The sequence below is a fragment of the Aptenodytes patagonicus genome, chromosome 19 (genome assembly GCF_965638725.1).
Source record: "Aptenodytes patagonicus chromosome 19, bAptPat1.pri.cur, whole genome shotgun sequence".
Classification (NCBI taxonomy): Eukaryota; Metazoa; Chordata; class Aves; order Sphenisciformes; family Spheniscidae; genus Aptenodytes; species Aptenodytes patagonicus.
This window is the reverse complement of record NC_134967.1, coordinates 2,619,305-2,639,759: the sequence shown is the minus strand read 5'-3', so window position 1 is coordinate 2,639,759 and position 20,455 is coordinate 2,619,305. Positions and strand designations below refer to the sequence as shown.

Below are 20,455 nucleotides of genomic sequence, written 5' to 3'. Positions count from 1 at the left end.
CCTAAAATAAAGGTGCTTTAAGGGTATTTTCCTCTGAGTTTCACTTCAGCGTGGAGGGCTCCTGCCCGACTCCATTAAGCATTTCATCACAAGCAACATCCCTACCCCTTCCTCGCGCTTCCTACGGTAAACGTGGTATCTTTGTAACTCCAAAACGCTCGTTTCTCCTTCTACTCATTTTCTGGTGCCACTCAAGGGCTTTGGGACAAGAGAGGAGAGAGCTGGGACAGAGCTGATGAAGCCGATGCTGCCCTCTAAGGTTTGTGCCCGCAAACAGGCTCCGTTCCAGGCAGCGGCAAGGAACGATCACACAGCTCAACACGAGCATAAACCACCTCCATTTTATACAACACTGGAGCATGGGTCATTCTTCATGCGCGATTTCCCTCCCTTTCTGCAGTTGCTGAAGCTCGTGAAAGCCGGCAGGTGAACGTACAGCAGCCGGATCGCATCCCCAGGAAGGGTCCGGGTCGTTTAATCCGCAAGTTTTGCCTTTAAGCCACAGCGTGCCCCGTACACACAACTCCGTACACACAACTCCATTCACACAGTTCAGCCGGCACATCTTTGCAACCTTTATTGCACTCGGCATCCAAAAACAGAGGAGGTTTGGTTTGGTAACAGAAGCAGGTGCTCTGCTGAGAGTCCGGAGGGGGAAAGGAGAAGAAAACTCTCGTGCAGCTTCAACAGACTCCAACAGAAAAGGAAGGCGCCTTCCGTGAGCACTGCAGATGTGGATACCGCAGATGACGTGACTTCTGCTGCTGTTCAGGCACTGCAGGTGAGGCAAAGCTGTTGCTAAATAAACCAAAAAGCAGCCCTCCAAGAAGGAACGAGGTACACCAGAAGCCGAGTGGCGCAAGCAGAAAAGCCCTCCCATACACAGCAAGGCCAAGACACGCTTATGGACATCAGACAGAACCTGGCTTAAACGCTTAAGACTTCCAGTTCAACCGAACTCCTTACCTGCAGGGGCAGGATTTGGAACAAATAAGTCTGGGGAAGGCGACGGTGGTAGATCGCATGCAGGGAAAGCGGGTTTCTACATTCCTGCCGCGTACTCACCTTCAAGAGGCTGACAGCGACCCTGCCGGTCCAGCAGCAGTCAAAGCACGCTCCTGGCCCGCTGCCCACTTGTGACCCTCAAAGATGTAAGCTAGCAGCTAGTAACAAACAGTAATCCTCCCCAAATACCAAGGGAACGTGCAGTGCTTATTGTCCTGTGACCGCCTATTACGCAGCACAGTTAGCTCCACCAAAGAGTAAACATGAGCTATGAATCACGATGTTTCTCTTCTCTTGTTTCTCGCCTCCCTTCCTCCTGCAAGGAAAATCCACGACCTGTTTACAAAGCAAATTCTCTGCATAAAAGTGAGCGCCCTGAGGAAGCCTGCGTAATGATTCCCTAGAAAAAATACACATCGGAAGGGCAGGTGGAAATTTCAGCAGCTAAAGGAAAAATCTGAAACAGACAAAATGAAAGTTTTAACGTCTTTGGATACAAAAAGTTTTTGCAGGTACAAAGCTATCCTGGCAAAAACAAAGAGAATTTGACTGGCCTAACAAGACTTACGAGCCCAGCACATTAAGAGTTCGTTTTAATCGTATTACACTTGGAAACGAAAGCATTTTCAGCCACACGTTTGGTTACAGGCGTCAGAGGCCATGAGCTGAAGGTCAGCCTCTCTCCCTCCTATTTAAGACGTGCTGCTGTTGCAGGCCTGCCCGTTCACCCTGGAGAGGATGAGGTTAGGTTTCGCAGGCCCCTTCACACCTACAGAAGCTCACCTTCCTGTTTGCTGGCTACAGGACAACCCCCTTCACAGCTCCCCAGCCTTGAAGCAACAATAATCCTCGTATCAGCTCTGGCTCAGGAAGACAAAAAGGCAATTCATAACGATCAAACATCTTATTCGCAGTGTACAACTGCAAGTTCTTACTACCTTTTCAAACTTGCAGAACCCACCCGCCTTTCAAATCAGAATACAGCTGGGCACGTCAAAGGTGACACATGCCCCTGAACCACCTTGCTACGCCCGCTGTCTTCAACGCATCACACTGGTGAAGTGACTTGCACTTCCTCCCAATTAAGCTATGCCTTGCTGTTCTTTCCACTACTGTAAAAGTGACTGTTTTGGGGAAAAAGAATTCCAGGAAGCCACACTGCTAACAACAGGCTATCTAAGGTTGGCATAAAATGGATTTTACCAAAGTCATTTTTCCACTTTAAGAACAGAACTGTGAATTCAGGGTTCATCCATGCTCTTCCTACCTACGAAATACGACTCAGATTTCCCTCTACAGCAGTTACTCATGCCTACCGCTGGCACCTAGAGCAGCACTTAACAGGCCGCTTCACTTGCCAGACGCTATGTCCCACCATAAAGCGTAAGAGCTGCTTTGCATTACTTTTTATTTCCACCAAGCTCATTACGGGAACCAAGGTAACTTCTTCACCAGCATTAAAGCCCATTCTACACAGCAGTACTTAAAGTAGAGCTCCTTTCTTTTTATTCTTCAAATGCTCTTGATAAACAGTAGCAGAGCATATGAAGTACTAGCTCAGATCTTGGCAGTTCAGTCAAAGAAGGCATTTATATTTCCGTGCTGGTTTGGAAACTTCAAAGAATGCATAGAATTTTTTCAAAAGCAACGTTCCTCACTTTCAAAAAAATCTATTTCGTCTCTGCCCTGGCTGATGAGGTCTCTCCTGTTACCTACTGTGTGCGTTAAGTGCACATGTGCTTTCTTCAAGCTTAGTGCTTGATACAAGTCCAAAAACCTGAGTGAAGCTGAAACACTGCAAGCCATAAATCAAGGGCCAAGTCCCGCAGTCCTTACACTTCGATTCAAATTCCCAAGCCTATAGTGGAAAGCATCACAGGATTCAAGCTGTACATCCACGGTACTTGGTGACCTTACCGAAGAGGAATTTAAGATGAAAAAATCCTACCCTGGAAAAAGTTTGATTTATGAAGAGTGAAGTAGGCAGGGTTCCCAGTGACCACTGCTACTTGGAAGCTTGTTCCCAGGACTCTTGATCCTTTGGCTATACTAATTTCATTTGGAGACTAACGACTACCAAGTTCCTGGCTTGGACTAAAGCTCTGGAGTAACCCAAAAGCTCCGGAGTATAGCAAAGGAGATGAGATTCCAGATGTTCAAGTAACAACACTCAACAGAAGTCTCATGCCTGCTCGTGTCGCATTTTACTACCTCATTAGGCTTCACCGGATCGGATGAATTGGCTCTGCCGTCGCACGAGTCCACTGGTATTGGGGTTTTTTCCCCTTCCTCAAAAGGTCCCAACAGCTAGCAAACGAGCTGATCTCAAACTTAAGCAAGAAGCAAGCATGGACGCAGCAATGCCATTGTCCCTTCATGTGTTAATCACTTCTGAAACAGCCCAGGGCAACAACACAAGCAGTTCTAGTTAGATTAAAACTCATCACTGCATTCTTCCGTGGGGAAAAAAAGAAGAGGAATCTCATGTTTGATACAGTGTTGGCTGACACACTTTGCTTTGGAAAGGATTCTGGGATTCTGTTCCCTTGCTTTATTTAAATTTAAATAGAAAAAGAAGCCCCATGTTCCTGAGTTGAGAACTGTTAAGCTTTCCCTGACAGCAAGGTAAAATAAAGCTCCTCCAAGCATAACCGAGAAAAAATTGCTGTAAAAGAAATAATCTAAGCACATCAAGAGATCTCAAAGCAAATTTGACACTGCCGTGTGAAAAGGTTCTCACCTTCATCTAACTCAAAAATTATAAAAACAACAAGTCTCTACTTCTTGTGAAGTTCAAACAACTCTTCTCACACACAGGTTGATGCAGAATTACCGAATAATTGCTCGCTCCACAACCGAAGAAACAAGGAATTCATGTGTGCTTAGAGATCTCCGCAGAAACGGATTTTAAGATAACAATGGGTGCTTGGAAATTTACTTAAGGAGAGTTTTGTCTTCATCGGTTTTATTTGCTTTTCTCACCACAGCACTCAGAACACATTCAGTCATATGTTTAGAGCTGCCATGGCCTTCACCAAGGTGATGTGGTTGTTTGAGTCCGTTTCTCTCCTGCTGCTATCTGCACAGTTACTCTTGTTGGCCAAGACCTTTTGTCGGTGCCTTTCTTCCTGCCGCTTCTTCTTCTCTAGCCGCTGCTGTTCCTTCTTTTGTTTTTTAGATACCTGAAAGGGAAGGATGAAAACACAAAGCTGAAAACACACGTTTTCTGCTCAGTTGGGGAAAAATAATACACTGGAAAGGAGACAAGCAGATATCAAAGCAGCTGCCAGAGAATGTTTATTCCAAACTACTTATCTGGACTTTATTTTGTGTCATTTTGGGAAGAGTGCCACATGTCACCATTAAATGTTTGTATCACAGAAGTCACAGCTGTAGCAGCAACAAAATCTGGTAAGGGGAAGCTCTTTTTAATTCAAAGAAGGTAGTTGCTGATTAAGCAATCCTAAGCATTCCCCTAATTGTTAAAGGACGTGCAAATCGCTGCCAAACCACCCTTCACATACCTTTGTGTTTCTGCTAGCTCGATTCTCTTCATCGGATCTGGCCTGTCCTTTGTTGTTTTCTATTTCACCTTGATGCAAACTCCGATTTCCAGGGATTCTTGAACCGGTTCCGTTTTCTTCCCGCAGAGTTCTGCTACCCGATTTCTGATCTTCGCTCTGGGGATCACACTGCTCCTCGGTACCTACCAACAACAGAAGTTTTTCTCAGACACATCCTACCCAGAAGCTGTCTCAGTGCCAGCCATTTCCTTCTTCCAGACTTTCTGGAATAGTGGATTTTTCGGAAGCTGGATTGAATCTGCCCTCACTAATAACGTTCCTGAGCACAGAAAGGCTGAGGCGGCAGCACAGCCAACAGCAAGCTTCAACCGCTACTGTCCCTGTTGAACTGCTGTTTACAGTGAACGCTAACGTCAGACAGCACTCTTCTGAAGCACCAGGTGACAAACTCTGTGTACTTACTGATTCTTTCCGCTTCATTCACTTGAAAGATGGCAAATATTGCAGATTCTATATTGTAGTCTTTCATTTCCAGAATCTGGCTTACTAAATCAATGTCCTGTCCACAAGAGGAGAAAGATAACACTGAAGAGAGTTCAAATCACTGACATACATTCATTTAACAACCATCTGCACCGCTGAGAGGGGGCTGCTGTCTGCTTTTATGACCTTCCAATTAGCCTGTATTCCATTTCTGAAAAAGGTGAAGGAGAAAATCTTAAAATCCTGAAGATACCAGGAAAAAGGAATGCACTGTTTCGGCGTAACTGTTTCACTCTTGACCCCTTCTGTCCTATGCATTTGCACAGCACAAGCAGCAATCTGCAGGAACCACACAGGCTATCCAGTGACAACGGCTAAGATTCAGAGAGTATCTAGTCATTTGGGATGTTCAGCTACAGACATCCTCAAAGGATTTAAAATTTTACAGAATTTGTTTCAAAGTAAATTTTCTGAGAGATTGCAAGATAAACGTTCCAAAATTACTAGGTATCCACACAGAGTACGTATTTCATCTGCATTTAAGGGTTGAGTCTAGGATGAAAACCATCCTGACTTGTGGCTGTGGTACTGAAATTGGCCGAGACAAATACTTCTTAGAATTTTTCCCAAGGCTACTTTCATGTATCAAGAAGGTTTGAACATTAAGCATAAAAAGGCTACTCCATACTTACTGAACATCCAGTTGCATTACACACTTTGTGTATAGCATCTTCCATTTCGACTTCAGTCTCAGCTTCAGAGTCACCCTTCTGAGGCTGCACTTCCTCCTCCTTATTCAAATCATTTTTGCAAAGCATCTGCAAGAAAAGCAAAGCCCAGCAGATCACACAAGCACATGCAGCAATTTCATCATATGCAGTAAAAAAAACATCTGACGTCATCATAAATTTAATTATTATGGCACTCTTTTCTCAGAAATATCCTGTGTCAAAGCATCTTGGAATTGTGTAACTTCCATCATCATTGACACCATTTCCCACAACTCATATGCTACCAAGCAAACTCTCACATACTACAAGATCACGCGTACCAATAAACAATCACTGGCTTTTGAAGTGAGGTATTAATTTTTTTTACAATGCCACACATTCTACAGTGGTGTGCAAGGACAGCACAGCTTACTCTTTAACACGAAAAAGTGAGGTGTGACGAGTACTGTTGTACCCAGCTGTTGCGTTTCCATCTCTTCCCCCCCTTCCCTCTGTTTTTGCATTCGACGTGCACGAGTATGTAATTTAGATGGGGTTGCTTCACTACATCTACAGCCCACATCACAGCATCGGATTCGGGATTGATTTTCAGCCCAGTAATTTGAACGCTTCCCAGCCTGTCTCAAGGGAGCAGGTAGCACTAGTGCCAACGACCTTAGGGGCTTTTCTATCTCCAGCACGACACAGGGACCAAACTCTTCTCTCAATCTCAATGCAAATGAGAAAGGAAATCTACCGGTAACATCCATCTGTTTTATATATCTCCCACAGCTGACACAGGCCATCCCGTCACAACCAACCTCCATCTGAAGATACGCTGGAGCTTCAGAATCGTCATTGACTCTCCTCACACTGTCGTAGTGCTCTCCATAGCGATACGCGATATGAAGTTCCCTTGCATTGTTTTTGTTTGTGCCCCGAATCTAAATGAAACAAATAAATTGCAAATGAGGATTTGGAATCGTATTTTTCAAAATGTTATTTTTCTGAAGCAATGATAAACACTGTGATCGGAAGCAGAGTACGTAGCTACTGAAGCATCTTTAAACAGGAAGAGTTGACCTAATAATCCAGATGTGCCTACAGTAACAACAGAGCTTCTGTCTCAAGGGTAATGTTTGAAAACCAGATACTAAACGTTGGGTCAGTTACATCATAACAAACAAAACATGGTATGAAAATATTTCAGTGGAAAGCTCAAAACTATTTTCCAAACTTTCCACAGAAGCTATTAGTTTTCTGATCATCTTCCCAGACCCAATTTCAGTGACAGCTCCCATTGAGTATACAATGCCTTTTTCCCCTCACGCATGAGAAAAAAGGAGTCCATTCAAGTTACAACCACAGTGGAAACAGTCACCCAGAGTAAGTTTTGTTCTGCAGCTGGGACAAGATGCTGGTTTAACAGTTAGCATTTGAAGTGGATATGTTTTGGTTTTAAAAGAAAGATTAATAGAAATAAAGCCAAACCATGAAAATGTATTAACTCCATTCAGGAGCACTGTTAACACCCAAATGTTCCTTTGCTTTGTCAGCACCAAGTACAGCAGTTTCCGTAGAAAATTCCTGCTCTGAGTATTATCTCTACTGATGCAAGAATAATTCCTACGCCAATCATCAGTGTCTCGAGCTATTAGCTAAAAGCTACACAGCATTCCAACTCTTGCAAGGAATGCAGAAAATTACACTGCACTTGCAGATTTCCTTTGCTTACCTGTCAAGTCAAAGTTCAAAGATCTGACAGCTTTCTTGGAGAAGATGTCAGTAAGCAAACGACAAGAAATGCTTGCTTTAGGGCTCCAGAATTTCCCAATCCTTTTACGTCTTTGAATCAGCTTATCTCAACTTACAGAATATACACCAAGTCACCCTTCAACCACGTCTGCAGTCTGTGTTGCACTAATGACTTCAGATTTCACAACAGGTATTCCCCATTCATCTACTTTACCCTTGTTCACTTTAAGTTCCAACTCAACACTTGGTTATATTTAACTCCTGCCTTTTATCCTATTAAGTTATTCAACATGTTCGATCTGAGTAAGATTTATTTTCAACATTTCTCCTCTGCCAGAGCCTAAATAGATCTAACAAATCCCAAAGCTCTTGAAAGATTATTCTGAAAATTAGCCAATTTAGCTCTCAGTGGTGAAGCCTATTTTGCGTGCTCTCTCCACAGTACTCTGGAACTGTAAGTAGAATCATAGAAGTAAAAGATAATCATAGAAGTAAAAGATAGCTGCAGATAAAAAAAAAAGCAAAAACACTGAAAAAAGGTAAGCAGTTACCCAAAAAGCCAATACAATAACCTATACATCTGAGCTAACTTGAAGCTCTACATTTACCGTCGCTACCAAAAAAGTAAAGGGTGTTTAAAGCCCTAAAAAGTCCATGCAGAGATGCCCACCTCCAAGGAGCTTTTGATTAGGCCAGAGTTTGAGAAACAGCTGGAGGTCCTGAACACTTCTGCTCACATTTTTCCAGCTTCAAGCATCTTGCTGATCTGCCTCTCTGGAAATGCTCTCTTTGGAATCTAATCTAAAATTTTGCTGGGGCTCCACAGCAGAGAGCGGGGAAAAAAAAAAGTATGTAGATGTATAGAAAATTAAGAAAAAGGGTGTTCTGGGTTAGTCAAGTCTAGCAACTTGCTAACATTGTCACCACGTTGTGATCCCCTACGTTATTTGACACCCTGATGTATCCTCTGCGTGGGTCGGAGACTCCTTATGTTACAACTATGAACAGCTCTCTTTACTTACGCTGTTCTCAGGAGCCTAAGACAAGCTTTCGCTAACAAGACTACACTCAGGCAAAACAAAACCTCATCACAAACTCTTATTTACAACCCTGGAAAGGTCAATGAATGGGGAAAAAGAGTTTAAGGTCTTCGAGAGGATATACAAAATATCGATACGAGTTAAGTACGCTGAGGTGAGTATCCCGTTCAAAACAGTAACAAAACATGAACAGCACCCCCATGAACTCTCCTGCAGGGTCATTACCTCTGTACACTCTCGCAGGTCAAGCAGTTGAGTATTCCCACTCATTTCTGCAATTGTCAGGTACGCTTTTTTTTTTAAAAATACGTAGGTTAGCTGTCTTACTGCCCACGGCTGCCATATAAATAAGAGTTTAAACTTGTTTGGGTTCAGGAATCCACCTGACACTATTTCAAATGTATTTAAGACACCACTGACAGCTTTCATCTGGTCTTTTATCTTTACTGCCCTGTTTAACATACATACTTCATTGGTTCTGTCTGTAAATTGGGGCCAGAAACAATCCTGACTTGAATACAGGTTCTCACTTGCTCAATGAACAGACAGAGATCGAGCGTGGACCCATTCCAGTGTGGACTTGCCACAGAAAAACAACAAAAAAGAGACTAGGAGGGACCGGATGGATTACTTGTTCCAGTGCCCCGCTGTCAGAGGAAAGCATACACACAGTCCTTTCCAGAAGCTGATTAAACACCGCCTTAAGGTTTTAAAACTTCTTCCCTCTTCTGCCCAGTCCAGAACCTCATTTCTCCGACTGCCAGAAACCTCCTCATTCCAAATCCCATGCAGAACTGATGGAGCTTCATTCCAACACACTGCTGGGACTGCCCTGCTGTACCTTCGCTGCCATATTCCTGAACCTTATCAGACAGGTTTCCTTAAGCCTGGCTCAAATTCCTATCAGAAAAGTCACCTCATATGTAGTCTGATCTTTGGGAGAGAGAAACATATCAATGAAAAAACTTAAAACCAAACTAAAACATGCTGTTCTTTCTCCACATACTTATCTTTCATGCATGCATTGTTTTCTTTCATTCCCTCTCCTCCTAGCTGAAATCTGGAGTGTTTTCCTTCAAGGCTGAAAAAGCAAGCACAGCTCTACACCATGTCCAGCTAACTATGGCTACCGACTGCTCTCTTTTAATAGATCAGGAAGTTTCAACACTATTTGTATTCATCAGCTAAAAATTAGGCCAAAATATATAAGTTTTGTTTCTCACCTGCCACAGCGGAGCATTAAGCTGATGAATAACCACATTCATTTGATTGTTCCTTGCAAAGGCCACAATAGCATCGTTGCCAGCAAAGGTACCAGGCTTTGCCAAATTGGTAACTAAAGGAAAAAACATTCAGAAGAGTTGGAAACCTAGTTTCTGGCACTTCCAAAAGCACTGGAGGGATAGCGAGTAACAAAATTGCAACACAAGCCCAAGAAATTCTGGAAAGGAAATCCCAACTGTGAAACAGTGACTGCTGAGGCAAGAATTTGGCAGCGACAGAAGTTAACGCACCTTAAACGACCACAGAAACCTCTAAAAAAACCCAGTACGCCCTTAGATTGTGCAAGGCCATCAGCTCTGCGTTAGCTCGGAAGGAAGAGTGCCACATACTAAACAACCAAACCACTTTCATGCATCACCTGCATGGTACTTGGCACATCCTCGAAGCTGTTAGAACAAAGGCTGTATTGGTCTCTGCTTTGGATCTTCCCCTGGGTTACCACTATGAAGTACCAAGTGTCAAGGAGAAAAAGAAACCCAAAGAAATCAGCCACTCAACACCCACCAGTATTCAAGGAGAGCTAGACAATTTTTGCAAGTTCCTTTTGAAAACACCAAATTTCTACCCCTTGCCTTTTTTTGCCTCTCTTTCCTTCTCCAAGTTTCTCCTAAATTTAAACAATTTCCAAGACAAATTTAATACAAGTTTAATAGCTCGCCTTTCTACAGAAATGTAACAGGGAGAAATGGAAACTCACTGTTTCTAAAAACTAGAGAGGAGCCCTAACATAGTTCTGGGATGAGGAACTGTTTAGTAGGAAGGTGCTCAAATGAGATGTAATCACATTACACAATAACCCCTTCCATTAGTGTCCTGTGGAGACCATACCGTGTTTCTCAAAGGGCACATCATCCTCCACAAAAGGCTCAAAATCCTCCCGCTGCTTTATCATGTAATCCACTGTTTCCTGGCGATGTCTGAGATGGTTCCGCGAGTGCCCCTCAAGCTGGTCACCGAGGGCCCGAAACAAACAATTGCTACCGAGAGAGAAACCGCAAGTTAGTGTGTCTGAAACACAGCTAACAGACACACCACTAAACCAATGACCCTGGCATAGCAGCGGAAAGAATATGGCGTTAACAGGAAAGGAAAAGAGCTGTGCTCTTTCTGCCCAACAAGTTCAACAAGGGTATGAATGTGAAGTAGCACCTATTCCCCACGCTTTGAACGGCTGCTGAAATTAAAAGAAACGCTGGTAGGAACATAAGGTTTCAAGTGAACATGTCATCAGCTCCAACAGAGTGAGTCAAGGGCGGTAAGAGTGCTGGGCCAAACTGTCTTAACCTGACACTGAGACAAATGACGTAATGCAACAAAGGACAAGCCAATGATCTACTAAGCAATTTCTCAGCAGACACATCTAATGCCCCTTTCACCCAATACTTATGGACCTTCCTATGCTCTGCTCGGCGGCCCAGTGGAGCCCTCAGCCCCCCTGGGATCAGGCCTAGGACTAGCAGAGCCCTCAGACCAGCAGGTGATAGGCCAAGGGAGCCATCAGCCCCAGGGGACAGAGGCCCTGCACAACCACAGAGCAGAGCCCCCTGATCCCTGTGGCGCACAGCGGGGAAGCCCTCATCCCTGCCGAGCACTGGCCCCACTCAAGCCCGAGGGGAAAGCCCTCAGCCCCCGGGGGACACAGGCTCGCCACCACCCGGGGGGAGGAGAAAGCCTCAGCTCCCGGGGACAGGAGGCCCACGGAAGCACCGTCCCCGGGAGTGCCAGGGAGACCCGGCGCGGCGCTCACCCATCGCCCGGCACCTCCCGCAGCTTGAGGCCGAGGGCCCGGAGCTGCCCGGCGAGGCCCCCGCCGCCCGGGCCGGGGCCCGCAGCCGCTCCGGCGGGGGGCTGCCGGGGCCGCCGCGCCTTCCTGGCTCCGGCGGCAGACCAGGCCTTGGCCGCCTGCTTGCGGGACATCCCCGCCGGGCGGCCAACTGCGCCTGCGCCGCCGGGCGCCCCTCACGTGACCGCGGGGCGCCACCATCGAGGGAGGCGCACGCGTGGCCAGAGCGCCGCCGCTCTACCCGCGAGCGCCCCCCGCCCCCGGCGGATTCCTCCAGGTGGATGAGGAGGAGGAGGAGGAGGAGGAAGGCGGGAGGAGGGGGTCCCGGGAGGGAAACTGAGGGCTGGGGAGAGCAGAGAGCTTTAGGGATCAAAGGCGGTGGGAACTGCGAAGGGAAGGAGGGTGCAGCCAAGCGTCAGGAGCAGCTGGGAGAAGGGTGACCCGTGGGGAAAAGGCCGGGGAGGATGCAGAGAGCAGCACCAGAAATCATTAATATTGCACCAAAATGCTTCGCCCGGGACTGCCAGATTCCATGCCTCATGACCTTCTACTGGTAATTGTACTCCTCTGTCCAGGAACTTTTCCTCAGGGGCACGGCCACAGCCCCCTGCGCCTCTCCCTGCTGCCCCAGCACACCTCCCAGGTACCGCCGTGACCTCCCACCGGTGGGTGCCGGCCGCTGCTCTCATTTTCTTCTCCGGCTGTGAAGCAGCACGAGTCACTTCAGCCGGTCTGTCTCTATTCAGCACCAAATTAGCGCTCCGAAATGAACTGAAAAGGAAATTAAGAAGGAGGGGAGAAGATTGACTACCCGCGAGGTGGCACCACGAGAACATGGCCGACAGCTGCGACGGGTCAGGAGGAGAGCTGAAACAGCAATAATCAATTAAATGCAATACGTGCTACACGCTGAACCTTTGCGTCCTATTTCCCCGGGCACCGAGGGAAACCCCTCTGAACCACAGAGCGGGGCTGGAGAAGGGGGCACAGCAGCAAGAGGGTGACCCGTCCGGAGTACGGCTCTTGGGGAAGGTTTCCCGCTGCCCTCGTGCGCTGCCGCTCTTCCCACCGCAGCCAGTTGAAGAAGTCACCCACCGCCAGCACCCTCCTGTGCTGCCCCCCGCCAACGCGCCTATTCCGTCCCTTTACTCTGTTTTTCCTTGCCCTGCTTTGCTCCGCAGGCATCGCGACAGAATCGGCCTGATGCTGTCAGAACCGCTGCGCATCGGTCGAATTTATGTCTAATTCCTGGCTCTGTTTGTTCAGAAGGCGCATCCGAACGGCTTTGTGATGAACGCTAAGAAAACGCTCCAAATGTGGGAACAGACACTGAGATAACGAGTGAATCAACTCCCCTGGCACAAATATTACAGATGTGCCACAGAAGCACATCGCAGACTAACAAGGCGAGATAAAAATCGCCAGGTAGGATTCTCCTGCGAGGCGTTTCGGGTCCCATTTATCAGGTCAAATCAGCATTTGTTAGTACCAGCTATGAGGCTGCTTCCAAGCACGATCCGCTGTAGCTTTATTCACCGAGAACAACCTCCTTTTTGACCTCAGTGTACAGAATTCCTTGCCGCGCCAGTTGTAAATCTGCAGGTGGCTGCCCGTCCACGGCAGCTCTCTGCTTTGCTCATACGCACGCCGGGTGACAGGGGATGCAATAAGAGGCTTCAATCAAGACAATTTTCAAGTTGCGTATTTTTATAGGTTCCTCTTGTCCAGAGTCACGACAATCTAGAACACAGCTTGAGCACAGGAAGAAGCTCACGGGACTATCACCAGCATCTTCTCGGATGCGTTGAGTATTATTGTGCTCAAAGCCCTATGGCAAGCGAGGATTTTACTCTGAAATGACACGACTGCTCTTTTATATCCATTTCCTGCCATAAACAAGTCCGTAAGAAGCATTCCATGGAAACGCCTTCTCTTATCCAAACATACTAAAAGCGGGAAAGCAGGATGAGTATATAAACTGACTGCAAATGAGTAATGAAGCAGTAATTAACCTAAGTAGCATTAAAGGGCTGTAGGCAATTCAGTTAAGTACAACCCGCATGCAAGCCAGTGAACATCACTCGTGACGCCAAGGACAAAACTGAGTCAAAATTAGGGCAGGTCCTTTGACACTCGGCGGAAAATTTCATCAATGGAGGACAACAATGAACAGACATTTTTAACCCAATACGACCGATAAAAACTGCGCAAAGAGACCACACACTGCCTGAACTGCACTGCTGAAAACAGCTCAGGAATTGCACGGTTGCGGCCTTGTCGTGGTTTAACCCCAGCCGGCAACTAAGCACCGCACAGTCGCTCGCTCACTCCCCCCCAGTGGGATGGGGGAGAGGATCGGAAGGGTGAAAGTGAGAAAACTCGTGGGTTGAGATAAAGACAGTTTAACAGGGAAAGCAAAAGCCGCACACACAAGCAAAGCAAAACAAGGAATCCATTCACTGCTTCCCATCGGCAGGCAGGTGTTCAGCCATCCCCAGGACAGCAGGGCTCCATCACGCGTAACGGTGACTTGGGAAGACAAACGCCATCGCTCCGAACGTCCCCCCTTCCTCCTTCTTCCCCCAGCTTTATGTGCTGAGCATGACGCCATATGGTGTGGGATATCCCTTGGGTCAGTTGGGGTCAGCTCTCCCGGCTGTGTCCCCTCCCAGCTTCTTGTGCCCCCCCAGCCCGCTCGCTGGTGAGGTGGGGTGAGGAGCAGAAAAGGCCTTGACTGTGTGTCAGCACTGCTCAGCAGCAAGGGAAACATCCCTGTGTTATCAACACTGTTTTCAGCGCAACCCCAAAACAGAGCCCCGTACCAGCTACTGTGAAGAAAATTAACTCCATCCCAGCCAAAACCAGCACATTCTCCACCCCTTATTCCATACCATTTACTTCATGCTCAGGTCCCACACTATCCAATACATCCGCATCACCCACCAAGTGCACCCGGGTCCTTGAGCAAAAGCAATCCCACAGATGGGTTTGCCTTTGCCCGAGGCAGGAGTAACCCAGACTGTCTTCCCCAGCATATTTTTTACATGCACTACAGGGATTTTATCCCCTTCTACAGCACGTAAAAGTTCTGACTGGGCAGGGCCAGCTCGATTGGCAGATCCCCTAGTGTTGACTAACCAGGTGGCCTTTGCTAAATGTGTGTCCCAATGTTTGAACGTCCCAGCACCCATTGCTCTCAGTGTAGGCTTTAATAGTTCATTGTATCCTTCGATCTTCCTGGAGGCTGGTGCATGACAGGGGATGTGATCCCACTCAGTGCCGTGCTCTTTTGCCCAGGTGTCTATGAGGTTGTTTCGGAAATGAGTCCCGTTGTCTGACTCAATTCTTTCCGGGGTTTCCTATTCAAGCCCGTTGTGTGATCGGTGTGACCCACTTACTCCACGTAGCATCAGCTGCATGATGGGTACAGGGGACCCTCCCTTTGAACATCCAGCCCAGCACCGGCAGTCGGGGTGCCAGGAGGAGCTGTGCTTCAGTGCCGATCACTTCTGAAGCAGCTCAAACCCCTTCATATGCTGCTAATATCTCTTTTTCAGTTGGAGTATAGCGGGCCTCGGATCCTCTGTAACCCTGACTCCAAAACCCTAGGGGTCGACCTCGAGTCTCCCCAGGTGCTTTCTGCCAGAGGCTCCAGGTAGGGCCACTCTCCCCGGCTGTGGTGTAGAGCACATTTTTTACATCTTGCCCTGCCCGGACTGGCCCCAGGGCTACTGCATGAACTATCTCCTGTTTAATTTGTTCAAAGGCTTGTCATTGCTCAGGGCCCCATTTGAAATCATTCTTCTGCCGGGTCACTTGATAGAGAGGGCTTACGATCAGACTGTAATTTGGAATATGCATTCTCCAAAAACCCGCAACACCTAAGCAAGCTTGTGTTTCCTTTTTGCTAGTTGATGGAGACATGGCTGTTATTTTGTTGATCACATCCATTGGGATCTGATGACGTCCATCTTGCCATTTTATTCCTAAAAACTGGATCTCCTGGGCAGGTCCCTTGACCTTACTTTGTTTTATGGCAAAACCGGCTTCCAGAAGGATTTGGACTGTTTTCTTCCCTTTTTCAAAAACAACTTCTGCTGTGTTGCCCCATACAATGATGTCATCAATATATTGCAGATGTTCTAGAGCTTCACTCTGTTCCAGTGCAGTCTGGATCAGTCCATGGCAAACAGCGGGGCTGTGTTTCTACCCCTGGGGCAGTCGGTTCCAGGTGTACTGGATGCCTCTCCAAGTGAAAGCAAACTGTGGCCTGCACTCTGCTGCCAAAGGGATTGAGAAGAACGCATTAGCGGTATCAGTTGTGGCACACCACTTGGCTGCCTTCGACTCCGGTTCGTATTGAAGTTCTAGCATGCGCGGCACAGCAGCACTCAGCGGCAGCATGACTTCATTTAGGCCATGATAGTCTACTGTTAGTCTCCACTCTCCATTAGACTTTCGCACTGGCCGTATGGGACTGTCAAAGGGTGAGCGAGTCTTGCTGATCACTCCTTGGCTCTCCGGTCGACGAATCAGCTTATGGATGGGAATCAGGGAGTCTCGGTTGGTGCGATATTGCCGCCGGTGCACTGTTGTGGTAGCGATTGGCACCTGTTGGTCTTCGACCTTCAGCAGCCCCACCACAGAAGGGTCCTCCGAGACACCGTGTGGGGTGGACAGCTGTTTAATTTCTTCCGTCTCCAAGGCAGCTATACCAAAAGCCCACGGGTAGCCTCTTGGGTCCCTGAAGTACCCTCTCCTGAGGCAGTCTATGCCAAGGATGCACGGAGCCTCTGGGCCAGTCACAATGGGGTGCTTCTGCCACTCATTCCCAGTTAGGCTCACTTCAGCCTCCAATACCGTTAGCTGTTGGGATCCCCCTGTCACTCCAGAAATACAGATGGGTTCTGCCCCTTTGTAGCTTGATGGCATTAGGGTACACTGTGCACCGGTGTCCACTAGAGCCTTATACTCCTGTGGGTCTGATGTGCCAGGCCACCGAATCCACACAGTCCAGTAAAGCCGGTTGTCCCTTTCCTCCCCCTGGCTGGAGGCAGGGCCCCTCTAGTCCTGGTCATAGTATTTGTTACTCATTTCCTGTAAATACGAGTCAGAAGTCTCTTCGTTAAGATCAGGAGTAAGATCAGCCCTTCTACTCTGTCTGGGGAACTGCCCGCTGGAAACTGGAGCAGCAATTTTCCTGGAAGAACCCCCTTTTGTGATTGTTTTTCCTTGCAACTCACATACCTGTGCCTCTAGGGCTGAGGTAGGTTTTCCATCCCACTTCCTCATGTCCTCTCCGTGGTCATGCAGGTAAAACCACAGGGTGCCCCGTGGTGTGTACCCTTTATATCCTCTCTCTTGAGCAGAAGAACGCTGACTCCTAATAGCTGAGATACTGGTCCGTACAGGTGGGGAGTAGGACCTATCCTCTTTGAGTTGCTGGACCTCCCAGGACAGTTTCTCCACAGCTGAGGCAAGGGAGAAAGAGACACTTCCTTCGTATTGCCAGAGTTGGCCGGCCAGTTCATCCACTGTTGGTCCCTCTCCATCTTTCCAGGTCAGTATTGTCAACGAGTTGGCATATGACACTGGTGCGCTCTGTACCAACTTCCACCAGATGGGTCATGTGCACTTGACTTCATCTGGATCTTTGGATAACTGCTCATTGTCCAGGTCACCATAAATCACCTCAGCACAGCTAATTCCCTCAGGTATGGGATACCTCTCTCCATGGTGGTCCACTTGCCTGGATGACATGTAACATCTTCCTTGAAGGGATATCCTTCCTTCACGCCTGACAGGAGTTGCCTCCAGAGGCTGAGGACTCATGTCCCTTTTCCAATCGCTTTGTCAATGCCCCCTTCCCTGGAAAGGGATCCCAGCTGCTTGGTTTCCCTACCCTCTAATTCCAGGCTACTGGCCCCATTATCCCAGCATCAGAGCAGCCAGGTGATAATGTGCTCGCCTGGACAACGGCTGAAGTCTTTTTGCATATCTCGCAGCTCGCTCAGGGATAGGGATTGGGTGGTTACTGCCTCGTTTATGAGTTCCTCTTCCTCCTCCTCTCCTCATGATGGCCCTGCTTTTTCATCATCCCTTACTAAACAAGCTGACTTTCACTTCCAACATTTCTTCTTGTCTATAGGGGCGACTGATACCAGCACGGGTTGGTTCTCTGGTTCAGCTGCAGTACCTGTTGCGGGTGTTGGAGTAACCGCAATGCCTGTTGCCGGGGTTGGAGTAGCCGCAGCGCCTGTCATTTTGTCATCAGATCCAGGGACCTTCTCCTCCCCTTGAGGCTTCTGAATAGTGTTGAACAGGGCTCGGTAGGCATGGGCCAGGCCCCAGCATGTTGCAGTGATCTGTGTCTCTCTGGAGTTACCAGGGTGACAGCATACTTTTTCCAAATACTTCACTAGTTTTTCTGCACGTGTTCAGGGATGAAGTTCCAAAACACTGGAGGTGCCCGCTGTCCTAGGTACTTGCCCGTACCATCCCACACACCTTGCCACTCCTAACTATCCAGCTTCAGGGCAGATCTCTGGGTGATTTAACTAGTTGTTCAACCCTAAATAAGACCTGAAACACATTCAGGAGACGTAGCAATAGGAGCATGCTGGCTTGAACATCCCAAGAATATTCAAAATTCTCGACAGCTGGTGTAACTAGCCCAAAGGAGGAAGGCAAAGGTGAAAGAACAGGGAAAAGCATCCCCCTCTGTCTTCCCCATAAATTGTTTCTCCGAGGAGAAAAGGTGAGGTAGTGTCATTATTAATAATTTCCGAGAGATGGCGCCCGAGGTGTGGAGATGATGGCAATACCAACTACAAATACCAACTACAAGTACCAAATTAGTCTTTTTACCAGTAATATTCTCGTATCATAAGCCGATGTTACACAGTACAGCAAAGTGATAATCCTGACCCATCTCCCAGAATTGATAAACGGCACCGCAGGGAATACATCCTGCAAGTAAGGATTTACATAATGCAACCATGCGAACAAATAAAACAACATTGTGACCAGCGACTATTAAACTAATATAATGAATGGTTACAACAAATTTATTATAACACCCTCTGGTCAGATCTGTCATTATCTCAACCCTTCGTGCCCGACATTGGGCGCCAAAAAAGGACTGTCAGTGGTTTAACCCCAGCCGGCAACTAAGCACCGCACAGCCGCTCGCTCGCTCCCCCCCAGTGGGATGGGGGAGAGAATCAGAAGGGTGAAAGTGAGAAAATTCGTAGGTTGAGATAAAGACAGTTTAACAGGGAAAGCAAAAGCCGCGCACACAAGCAAAGCCAAACACTGCTTCCCATCGGCAGGCAGGTGTTCAGCCATCTCCAGGACAGCAGGGCTCCATCACCCGTAACAGTGACTTGGGAAGACAAACACCATCGCTCCGAATGTCCCCCCTTCCTTCTTCTTCCCCCAGCTTTATGTGCTGAGCATGACGCCATATGGTGTGGGATATCCCTTTGGTCACTTGGGGTCAGCTCTCCCAGCTGTGTCCCCTCCCAACTTCTCGCTGGCAGGACATGAGGAGCAGAAAAGGCCTTGACTGTGTGTCAGCACTGCTCAGCAATAACAAAAACATCCCTGTATTACCAACACTGTTTTCAGCACAACCCCAAAACATAGCTCCATACCAGCTACTGTGAAGAAAATTAACTCCATCCCAGCCAAAACCAGCACAGGCCTCCTGAGCCCCCACACTAGATCACGCTTCCTCCCTTGGGGTCCCTGATCCACATGGCAGCAAACCGCACCCCCGGGGAAGCACAAGGACCTCTCCAAACCATGATGTGCTCCGCTTCCCCTTCCCTTGAGCGAGTTGTCCTCGCTGCTGACAGGCATCCGTAGCAAAACAACCATGCCTCTCAACCAGCTCTGAGTTTCCAGCACATAAAGTCGAAAGGCACGCAAAAGTCACCCATTGCTAGAAGATGGAGCAAACAGACATGGAGGCATGGATTCATCCCACCTAGTTTTTAACTGAAAGACTTAAGTTAGGAGTGTAGTTGCCCCTCTTGGTGTCTGTTCCAGCTTCCCAATATCTGCAAGACAGTTTCATACTGTTCTAATGATTAAGAATCTGTAAATTTTAAGACAGTTCCATTTTGGACATGGGAACTGACAGATGAAATTTGAAACTTCTAAAGGATTGTAAAAATTGTCTTCTACTTTCTCAGATCTTTTCTTTTTAACAGTGTTAACTTACTAATAAAGAGGTATGTGAAATGCAATAGAAAATTCTCCTATTTTTAAACATAAATGCAGTTCACCAGCCCACTTCCAGACATTTCTTGCACTTCAACTATGAGTCCCACTCCCGCAACTGAAAGATCTTCAGGCTCCTAAAATTTGGGGTCACCCAAAAGTCCATCAAACACTGTTATATGCCACGTCAGCAGAAATACAGCAGGAACGCCCAGATACTTTTACAAAGTTTGCTTACAACAAACCTTCTACTATTGCTCAGCAAATAAGAACAAGCTCTTCTCACCTCATACCTCATGCGCAAATTCATGAGATTAGAGTCTTCCTGAACTCCTTGCCCTGTTAAATTGCAGTTGTTTCATTTCTTTCTGGTGGAGGGAGAGGCTGGTACCTGGTAGCACAGACAGCTTGAGCATTCAGGTGCACTTAAGGCTACAGACTTGGTACTGTGTGTCTTCTACCAGTAATGCTGACCTAGTCCAGCTTTCTGGGATTAGCGACCCTTCCTTTCCTACCTTCCTTCCTTCCACAGGATTCTTACTGAGAAACTATCTGTATTTTACCCCTCAAATAAAAAGGAAGAAAGAAATTAAGAGTGAGGCATTTTGTTCAGGCTTTTTTTTTTTTCCAGAAGAGCTGAATATT

At 47.3% G+C, this 20,455-nt stretch overlaps 1 protein-coding gene across 2 annotated transcripts; it reads right to left on the bottom strand.

Moving 5' to 3' along the window:
• Positions 1–562: 562 nt before the first annotated feature.
• OTUD3 (OTU deubiquitinase 3) lies at positions 563–11,718 on the bottom strand. Of its 2 annotated transcripts, none has more exons than XM_076356348.1 (8): positions 11,549–11,718; positions 10,630–10,778; positions 9,741–9,853; positions 6,544–6,666; positions 5,705–5,830; positions 4,992–5,088; positions 4,530–4,711; positions 563–4,187 (listed from the first exon to the last, which is right to left on the bottom strand). In XM_076356348.1, the coding sequence occupies exons 1-8, from the start codon at positions 11,716–11,718 to the stop codon at positions 4,011–4,013; spliced, it is 1,137 nt and encodes a 378-aa protein (XP_076212463.1). In that variant the 3' UTR covers positions 563–4,010. The 2 variants fall into 2 exon arrangements, with proteins under 2 accessions (XP_076212463.1, XP_076212464.1); XM_076356349.1 differs by having other exon boundaries at positions 5,729–5,830.
• Between the last annotated feature and the right edge of the window lie 8,737 nt (positions 11,719–20,455).

Coding starts and splice junctions, on each gene's coding strand:
- OTUD3 (XM_076356348.1), bottom strand. CDS start 11,718: ATGTCCCGCAAGCAGGCGGCCAAGGCCTGGTCTGCCGCCGGAGCCAGG. Junction 10,779..11,548: donor CGGGAGGTGCCGGGCGATGG/GTGAGCGCCGCG, acceptor CTCTCTCGGTAG/CAATTGTTTGTTTCGGGCCC. Junction 5,831..6,543: donor CAGCGTATCTTCAGATGGAG/GTTGGTTGTGAC, acceptor CTTTTCTTGCAG/ATGCTTTGCAAAAATGATTT.